The 10,077-nt window shown below is 54.6% G+C and overlaps 1 protein-coding gene across 4 annotated transcripts in view; it reads left to right on the forward strand.

The window, feature by feature from the left end:
* KIAA1671 overlaps nt 1–9,316 on the forward strand; it is a 143,173-nt gene extending 133,857 nt beyond the window's left edge. For 3 of the 4 annotated variants that reach the window (XM_080649779.1, XM_080649781.1, XM_080649782.1), the window contains 4 exons: nt 1,127–1,245; nt 1,683–1,816; nt 3,518–3,600; nt 4,869–9,316. In XM_080649779.1, the coding sequence (XP_080505905.1) occupies nt 1,127–1,245; nt 1,683–1,816; nt 3,518–3,596 (332 nt within the window). In that variant the 3' untranslated portion in view covers nt 3,597–3,600; nt 4,869–9,316. Of the gene's footprint in view, nt 1–1,126; nt 1,246–1,682; nt 1,817–3,517; nt 3,601–4,848 lie in introns of all 4 variants that reach the window. The other variant, XM_080649780.1, reaches the window with a different exon arrangement.
* Nucleotides 9,317–10,077: the final 761 nt, after the last annotated feature.

The raw sequence follows: 10,077 nt of genomic DNA on the forward strand, positions 1-10,077 counted from the left end.
AGGCTTCTTCTGTAAAGAGTTTTAAGCAGAATCTTTTCTTGTAATGGAAACCATAGCAGGTGACCTCCTCACTGTACACATAGACAGCCTTAGTCCCCCACAGGCTACTGTAGGGACTTGTGTTCACTTGTCAAACAGTAGGATGTCAGACCAGCTTGGAGCTGAGTGAGGGCACAGCTTCTGACCAGATACCTGAAATGCTTGGAGGGCTATCTCTCCCTCTCCCATCTCATGCCTGTCATTCAAGGAAATGTTTAAATGCCTTGAGTAAGATTTCTCTCTGCACACTTTCTTGGTTCTCTGAGCCAAATTTCACAGAGCTGTTTGACCAAGTAAAAACGAAAGTAAAGACAAAAGCCCACAATTACCCCTAAAAAGCATGTAATTACCCCTACCTCCCACCCCGCTGGGGGACATACAAGAGCTCCTGGTTCCCAGCAGCCTTGAGGAACCAGCCAGGCGCTGGGGAGAGCCTGGGGATACCCTTTCTGGACATGCCTCAGTTTCCTGCTTGGCCTGGGGCCCCAGAGGACCAGGCATTGCCTCCTTCCCCACTTCCCACTGTGCCCAGTCCTGGGTCCAAGTCTCTATGAGGTTGAAACTCCGCCCCTCACCCCTAGAAGAGTGGGGACAGCTGTCTATCTTCCAGAAGTCTCACTACGAGGCTGGAGTGTGATGATGGAGTTAAGCCCCAGAGAGGGGGGTTTGGGTGAAGGAGGGTGGCCTCCCGATCCAACACCAACTCCGAGCAGCCCTTCCACAGACACGGGATCCTTCCCGCTCTCTTCTGAGAGCATGACCCAGGGGCATTGGGGCTGAAAGCACTTCTGGCTCCTTCCCTGCCTCTACCAAAGGGCTCCTTCTACTTCCCTGCCTGGGAAAGAGGTGGGAACGAGGAGGAACCCCATCCTGCCCTACTGAGCACATCTCTTGGCAAGAGCTGTGGAGAAGGAAGGTCATGAGAGCAAGCCCTAAGTGTGTCCTTATCTGTCAGATGGCCCAGGAATGCCCAGATGGTCAGGGCTGGTGTGAGGATTGCCCGAGGGTCTGTGTGCAGAGCATCTGGAACCCGTGCCTCAGTGCACGGGGGCTGCCAGTGACATCGGCGCCCTTTTCTTTGCAACAGAAGAGAAATCCCCCAGGAGAGAAGAGTCCGATGAGGAGGAGAAGCGGTCCGAGAGGTCACCCAGCAGCCATCCCCAGAGGATGCCCGTGTTTCCGGGCATCGACCCGGCCATGCTCAAGGTATGGAACCTCGCACTCGGAGCTACTCTCGTCTCTGGTAGCAAAAAGAACAGAAAGAGCAGGCCCCATAATTCTTGCCCTCCCTCCCTGCCTCCTTCCCTCCCTTCTGCTGTCCTCCAAATACGGGTGAGAATCCACCCTGCCTTCTTCCTGTGGGAATCCGACAGTCCAAAGCTTCATCTTATTCAAATGGATGCAGGAGCATGGAGCTGGACAGAGCTGAGTTGCATCTGCAGGATGAGTTGGTGGCCCCACCTCAGGGCTGCAGGCCTGGCCACCGATCTTCTTTCCCCCCACCCCCAGGTCAGCCAGCATCTCCCCTGCCCCGGGGCTTCCTGCCTGTGGAGGCCCCGGCATCACCGTGCAGTGGCAGTGCCGTGGGATGGGACCCTCTCCAGGCAACAGGTGGTTACAGACTCGGCTCTCTCCTCTCCTAGGCGCAGCTGCACAAGAGGCCAGAGGCGGACAGTCCCAGCGAGAGCCCCGGCTGGGCTCCCCAGCCCAAGACCCCCAAGTCCCCCTTCCAGCTGGGCAGTCGCGTGCTACCCACCAGCGTTGAGAAGGACGAGAGGTGAGGGGTCTTGGGGATGAGTGCCCTGCCCCCCTTGGGGATGTAATTTGCGGGGAGGGGGGCTGCCTGTTGGGTTTTAGAGCTGAATGACCGAGGATGAAAGGAGGAAGTGTGGGCACTGCTTGTAGACATGCTCAATAAAGGATAGTGGAATTCTTCTTAGGAGTCCTGTTAACATGTAAAAGCTAGGGTTTATTCATGATGCTGACATTGTCATATAATAAGTGCTATGATAGAGCAGGGGCTCTCAAACTATAGGCCACAGGTCAAATTCATCTCATTGTGTTTTTGTTTAAATGAAGTCTTTTTGGCACACAGTCACACCCATTCATTTATAGGTTGTCTGCTAATGCTTTCCTGATGCAGCTGCAGAGCTGACTGGTTGTAACAGACAACCTGTAACCCCCCAAAAATATTTAGTCTGGTTCTTGATTTGACCCTGTCATAGAGGACTAACTGGTAAACTAGACTTAAGAAAGAAAGGTGTGGGAAAGGTTTCTAAGGGGAGACACCTGAGCTGAGTCATGGTGTCCACAGAGGTGGCAGCGTGAGGGGTCCTGGGCTGAAGTCATGGCATGTACAAAGGCCTGGAGACCCAATAGTGCCAGGGGCTGCAAGGAGTGCGTGCTATTGGAGCACAGAGCAGGCTGCAGGAAGCAGAGAACCCGAGGCTGAGAGGGACAAGGCCATGGCCAAGATCATGCCTATCATGCTCTGGGGACGCCAGATCTGTAAGCCTGGCTCCAGAGTCAGCATCGCAGCTGGGGGAGCCCCCAGGCCAGGTCTCAGAGGCACCACTGGAGGCCTGGTCTTGTGCCTCCACCATCAGATAAGGCTTGCTTGGTCTGCTTGGTCTGCTCTCCTTCCTCACAGACTCCCCGACTCCCCCAGGCAGGTCAGGAACTTCCCTGAGCCTCCAGACTGAGCCCTCCAGGACCACATGGTCTGGAGCTTTCTCTGAGATCAGCATAAGTCAGGTCTTATGTGTACGAGATAGATAGATAGATAGATAGATAGATAGATAGATAGATAGATGTATATGAAGGAATTGTCTCATGATTTTGGAGGCTGGCAAGTCCACAGTGTGCAGAGCAGGCTGGCAGGCTGGAGACCCAGGGAAGATCTGATGTTGCAGTTTGAATCCCAAAGTCAGTCTATTGGCAGAATTCCCTCTTCTTCAGGGGAAGTCAGTCCTTTTCTATTAAGATCTACAACTGATTGGGTAAGGCCTGCCCATAATATGGAGGGTAATCTGCTTGGCTCAAAATCTACTGATTTAAATGCTAATCTCTAAAAAAATACCTTGACAGAAACACCTAGAGTGACGTTTGACCATATATTTGGGTACCATAGCCTAGCCACGTTGACACATAAAATGAACCACCACAGAATTTACATGGGTGAGAGATGGCAGGATAAATGGATGGAAATGATTTTATATAAGCATGATGGGATAGCTGCAGATTATTTCATAGAGTGGATGTACCAGGGTTTATGTAACATTCCCATTGTTGAGTGCTTTGGTTAATTGCAGTTTCTTGCCTGTCAATCATGTGAGCATGGGCATGTTTGCCATCTGTGAGTGCCCTGCTCAGCGTCTACCGTGGCACGGCAGATGGAGAGTTGGGTACCTCACAGCGCTGCCTGCAAGTTGCCCTCGTTCTCACTCACACTTGACTCTCCCTGTCTTTGTGGTTTCAGATCAGGAGAGACCTCACCCCAGTGGCTAAAGGATCTGAAATCTAAGAAGAGGCAAAGCCTGTATGAGAATCAAGCTTGACCAGGTAGGAAGGGCTCTGGTGGGGGAGACCTGGACGGAGCCCACAACTCAAGGGATAGGGAATGTGGGCGGGAAGGCACAGGTTCAGAGATTTGGGATGTTGTACCCTAAGAGGGAGAAGGAAAACTGTGGGTGTGGGTGTTCCGGTTCCTGTAAAGGGTATAGCAATGCCTGCTTCCTCTTAGGGATACAGTCACAGCTGGACCACCTCGAGTGGCAGGGGTAACGTAGCCTCTGGCTGGCCCTTCTCCTGCGTCTCCATCCCCTTTTATAACATGAGAGAGCAGAACATCGAAGATCAACTTAATCTGAAAGGTTCCCAATCTACATTTATATACTCCCTGTATAATTAAAAATTAATTTGGAAAAAAAAAAGATTAAAAAAACACAAACGATTTGATATAGCCTGGTGTGGGTCCCGAACAGCTGAACACCTTGGACTTTAGTTTCCCCGTCTGTAAAATGGGCTGACAGCACCCATGCGGCTGAGTGGTTCAGGAGCTCCCTGCAAATGCACCTCCAGTGCCTCCTGTGCATCCTCAGGATGGGAGTACACAGTCCACGCCCAGAAAAACTGGCTCTGGGAGGCACAGCACAGCAGACCTCTGCCTGCCTCCCTGCCCCCCGCCCTGGCACCACCACCTCCCCTCCGTGTCCACAAGTGGAAGCCAGAGCCCTCTGACAGGGAAGCATCTACCTCTCAGAGGCCAAACCTGCCCTGCGTGGATTTAATGCTGCTTAGGCTGTCTCCTCTTTCTATGAATATCCATACGTGACACTGCAGGCATATTGTGTGCTTGCTTATGGGCTGTTGCATATATTACGCTCTATATATATATACACACACACACACACACATACATATATACATATATATGCATATATGGGTATGTATTTGTGTATCATAAACCCCAAAAAGAATTCTAAATTCTGCATGAAGCTGTGCTCCGGGGTTTGGATGAGGGATGGAGCCTGTTTGTGTGTGTTTCGAGCTGTGCAGGTGATGTCTGTTAGGCTCCAGTCACCCATGTGAGGACGCTGAGGCTGGAACCCCAACTTGACTCAGTTTCACCTCCATGCCACCGCATCCAGCCGCCCGCCACCTTCCTCGTCCCAGCCCTTAAACAGCAACAAACCCCACATCATCCTTCCCAGCCTGCGGCCTGTGGTGTGGCCGTCTTGGGGAGTCCCAGCAAAGGTCCTGAGGCCTGAAGCTAGAGAGTAACTGGGCCCCTGTTGCCCCTACTGACAGGGCTCTCCCTTCCTCTCCAGACGGGGACACCGCCACGTCTAAAGAACAGAAGCCTTAACTGTCAGACCCCCAAGACGAGGCCACGCTGCTGCCGTTCCCTCCTGCACAGCGGTCACCTGCCTGGGCCCCGCCTTCCGGTCAGTGCAGATGCTGTCCGGGCTCCACCCTCCGCAGGCTCTCAGGATGGACCAGATCGGACCGGATCGGGCGGAAAGGCTCCCTCTTCACGCACCTGCACGCCTGCCAGATAGCACTTCAGGCTGGGAAAGAAGCCAGGGGCCCAGAAATGTCCCTGTTGGCGGTTTTTACTGTAAAAGTGCATTTCCGCCCACATAAGCAGCAGCTCTGGGAGACGGGTCAGTTCTGGAAAGCACCTGAACTGTGAAGCGCCTCCTCCCTTCCCAGGGCAGGTCTTCCCCAGAGGACTTTCCGAGGAGGGAGGAGCCGCTCGTTTCCTGCTGGTGTGTCAGGCAGCACGGGGCGGGCGTCCTGATGGCTTTTCGGCCAGTTCCCCCTCCCTCTCGGAGGCTCAGAAGTTCTGATGTTAAGCGTCCCCTTCCTGTGTTTATCCTTCCACGGGGCTGTGCGCATAGCTGACCTCCTTTCTTGCGTGTCGCGTTTGTTTGCTTTCGAAGGTGACAAAGCAATAATGCAGCCAGTTTCCCTTGAACATGGACATGGATATAAGTTTTCACATTAAGGAACGGGAGGAAAGAGGCGTGGCTGCTTTGCCAGGAGTATCTGATCATCTCAGGTTATCTTGTCCCTATCCGAGCTTTTTGTAAAAATTCTGATTGTCACCCTTAAGTATAGCTCCCTGGTTTCTTTCCCTTCTGAGCTCTGGTTTCTGTGGAGGGACCTTTGTCCCTTGGCCTCCCGGTTCATAAGCTGCAGCCCCTGGCAGTGCCTTTCCCACCCTGCCGTCAGACCCGCCTGGGGATTTTCCCAGCGTTGATTTCCATCACTGCCTGCGCTACAGGGAAGAGCCGGTCCGCAGTGGCCTCGCTGAGCAGATGCAGGAATGAGGGGCTCTTGTATTTCTACTCACCTCTTCCTTTACCAACCCTCCCCCTGCATCCACCATCTTTTTAGGTCCAGATGGAGGGAAGAGGTCTTGCTGAAAGCCCTTCTCGGCAGGGGAGCCCCCAGGCCAGGGACGCAGACAGAGCGCAGGATGCTGGGGGACGGAGCGGAGGTTTACCTGCCTCTTTCCCTTGCTGTCTCTCCTCTGACCTTCTCTTTGGAAATCCTCCACACCGGCCTCCTCCACCGGCGAAGCCCAAGGCCCCGGCAGACGTCCCAGAGATGCCTGCTGGCCACCTGCCATGCCTGGAGTCGCCATAAACTGTGTGCCAACCTCCCCTGGGAGACGCCCTTTGGTGAGAGAGATGTTTGGGCAGCTCACAGGGCAGCTGGTGGTGGCTGAGGGGCCCTTGGGCTCCGTTTCCTCGTGGACACATAGACAGCATTCGCTAGATACAGACACATGCTCCCCACCCCACCCCACCCCCGCAACTCCCCAAAAGGTGAAAACCTTAAATCCCATTATTTGCAAATGGTGTCAAAGCATACCTCCCTTCTTCCCAGCCACCTCTCCAGGAGTCCCTGTGTGTCTGCCCATCGCTCTTTTGCATCATCTCCCTTTACCTCCCTCGCTCCTCTTGGGAGTGGGGAGTGGGTGGACAGCAGTCGTGTGTCTCTGGGTTAAGACAGCCTATGCCCAGGGGAGCGGTTCGCTTCAGCACCGTAGACAGTGACCGGAGTCGCCTTCCCTGAGTCCTGCGGGCTGAGCTTTGCCTGCTTCCTGATGGGCACTGGTTGGACCCTGTCGCCCACCCATCCTGTGGGTCTGGAAGCCTCGTGCGTCTGTATGTGGAGGTCTGGCCTTTTCCCTGAGGAAGTGGTTGATCCGCTCTCTCTGGCCGTTTGGGGATTTAATTCCTCCAGGAACTGCTGGTTGACTTTGTTGCTCATGCTTTACAGCAGCGTTGATGTGGTGGCTTTCCTGGTCAGGAGGCCCCTTGGGCACTGCCGATTCCTTTCTCAGCTGCTGCTCTCTTTGTCCTTCTGAGGTGGGAAGGCCCCCTTGGCACCATCTCAGGCAGTCGGAGTGGCCCACCCCATTCTGTCCAGTGAGTGTAGCGCACTCACCATGCAAAACTCAGTTCTGAATTAGTCTTGTTTTAGCCCAAGTTTACCCGACAGGAAAGAAAAACACTTGAAAAAGAGATCCTTTGCTACCCTATCCTCCTCCCCCTCCCCCTCCCCCCGGCTGGACCTAAAAGTCCAAACTGATTCCGTGGTGATTGAGACACACAAAGTCCGCCCCTTTCAGCTGACTAGAGCAGACCCTGAACCTTCTCCCACCTTCTTTTCTCTCCGGCGGCCTCCTCTCTCCATGCAGAGCAGACAATCACAGTGGGTCAGGAGGGACCCTACCAGTGTAGCCTCCCCCCAACCCTCCGCCTCAGGATCCCCTTGAGGTCAGTGCATCAAGGTTAGAAGGATTGACGTCCAAGCCTGTGCAGACGGCTGGCCAGTGGGGTGTGTGCGTCTCCTCTTTCTAAACTGGGTGAGCTCTTCGGGGCAAAGCAAGGGTTTGTACTTGAGTTTCTCGAGTGAGGCTGGGGTCATCTTTGGAAATCTGTCTCCTTTTACACTAACTGAATATGCCTTAATCATCTGTGTGCAATCAAGCCCCTGCCCTCCTCTCTCCGTCCTGCCCTGGGCCGTTGGCTCTCCTTAGTGAGAGTCTTGCACAGAAAGCCAATTGCTACAGATGCACCATCTCAGCCACCTCTCTCCTTCCTCCCTCCCCCTCCCTCTCCACACACACCCTTTGACCCTTTGCGCATCCGCATCTTGGCAGATGACCTCTCGACAAGCCTATATGTTCCCCCAGTACGCCCCTTCCTCCTGGCCTCTTGTCTGAGGAGGCAGAGGCCTCTGGCCTGTGACCTTCCCGGCACAGCCTCGGCATCGGTGCTGCGGAGAATGACGGTGCCACCGGAGGAATGCTGGGGCCGGGACCTCGCAGTGTTTGGGACGCTGGGGATGACGGCCTCGGGGTGTCTGGGTTTGGGGCCAGGACAGTCAGATGGGGATGTTTTCCAGGGGGACAAGCCGCGTCCTGAGCTCTCGGACAAATGTGTTTTCTTCTGTGCAGCCCGGGAAGTGAGGCCAACTCCAGGTATTGCGAAGGAGAGACTAGATGAGGCCCAGGCCTGAGATCCCACTAGTAAACCTGAAGAGGCTGCGCAAGGGATTTAGGAAAACCCTAGGCGTGATTTCACAAAGGAGCTGCCCCACCTGGTGCTGAGAGCTGCCTTGTCCATTCACGCTTTTCCATGTCCCACCAGGGCACCCCGGGTTGCCACAGGCTCCGGGCATAACTGCAAAGCTAAATGTCCACAGGGGTGCGGGCGGATCACCTGCAGCACGAAATGCTTTCTTAAAGGTGACTCAGGCCCACGTGGAAGACAGCGCCCACCCACGGAGAGGGCTCTTGCCCGCAGCCCCTGCGGTCCCTCCCACGAAGCCCTGTCCCTTAACACAGGAAGCTGGATATCGGCCGCCTTTGTATGAACTAGCATTTGGGGTGGGCCTGCGGGGAGGGGGAGGCGGGAGAAAAGCGCTCTCAGCGGGACATTCCAGCCCCTCCTTGGAGCCGTGGCAGGTCATTTCCATGATGGACAGACTGTGCCTTTCCTCCCCGGGAGCAGCATCCGCGAATCCGACAGGCACTTTCGGACCATCTCTGGTGGTGTCGCGCCCGCGCAGAATCCGACGCCGTTGTCTACAGAAGAACTTGAGCCTTTTTAACGATCTCACTCCACATGGCCTTATAGATCCTGTAAATAAGGGGCTGACAAAAGTAATATATTGTGTTACGGACGACATTTTGTACTGGGCTGTTTCCTAAATCAAACCAATATTCTAGAAGTCAAGCACTTCCCACCTGATTTTGATCCTCGAATGCTTTGTAAGACGGGGGAGTGGAAATATATATACATAGACTGTATATTTTCCTAGCCTTTCTTCCGGGTCCCTTCGTCAGAGAGTTGAGTCACGACAGAGAGGGAACCCCAGTCGGGTGTGTAGGAAAGTTAAGCTCCTACCCGCTGGCATCCTCGCAGTTGCCTTAGAATTTGCCAGCCCTGGAGTTCTGCACAGGAGGAGGCGAGAGGCACTTTATCCAACCCCAGAGGGAACCTTGAATCGTGTAACTGACATTTCACCTAGAAAAAAGCCTATATTTTTAACATTGAAACCACGGGGCTCCCTGGACCTACCCGAGTATTGGACTTCGACAAGTGCTTTTATATTTTGTAACTGTAAAGAGTTTCATACGCACATCGAGAGCAGTTGGGAAGCCGGCCAACTGCCCCCAAACGAGATGACCTTTGCATGTACAGAGATGTTGCATTCAGACCATGAAAACAGAAATAAAGCTTTGGTGCAAGTTGCACTGCAGAAGTCGGTGTGTTCGTGTGCGAATGAATGGGCACCCAGGCCTGCACGCCTGCCACCTGCTGCATCAGGCTCGTGTCGGTGCCGAGCTGGGGCCAGGCCACGGGAGGGGGCTGGGGTCCTGGACACAAAGCTGGGTTTCCATTCAACGTGGGGCTGACTCCCCTTTCTGCCACCTCCTGGCTGTGGGACCTCCCTGAGCCTCGGTTCTCTGCGATGGGGTGGTGGTAGCAACATCAGGGCAAGAGTTTAAGGCAGTGGTTCTCCTGGGTGCGTGGAGCTCCCCGGGTGACTTCTGGCAGCGACAGGACATGTTTGGTTGTCACAAGGAGGGGAGGGGCTGCTCCGGGCATCAGTGGGTGGAGGCTGGGATGCTGCTCAGCATCCTACGTGCACAGGACGGTCCCATCACAAAGAACGGGCCCATCCCGAATGGCAGTAGCGCTGAGGCTGAGAGCTCAGTGACAGTGCCGGGTGCATAGTGAGTCCTCGGGGTCCTGAAGGGTCTGATGGGAGGGAGTCCTGCCCCCATGTGGGCTGCCCACCTCTGTCTTCCCCTTACACTCCTAGCAGGCGGTGACTGCACCCCAAGTTAAGGGGTTGGAACCTACTGCACTATCCATGGTCACCCCAGGAAGGGCCCTCTCGGTGTGAACTGTCCGCCGTAGGCAGGGTCCTCAGAGAACAAAAGTGAGGCAGTGATAGGCTGTGCTGAGTGCTTGGCCGTCAGTCTGTCCGTGAGTCGGGTAGAGAGAAGGT

The sequence above is a fragment of the Plecotus auritus genome (genome assembly GCF_963455305.1).
Source record: "Plecotus auritus genome assembly, chromosome: 13".
NCBI lineage: Eukaryota > Metazoa > Chordata > Mammalia > Chiroptera > Vespertilionidae > Plecotus > Plecotus auritus.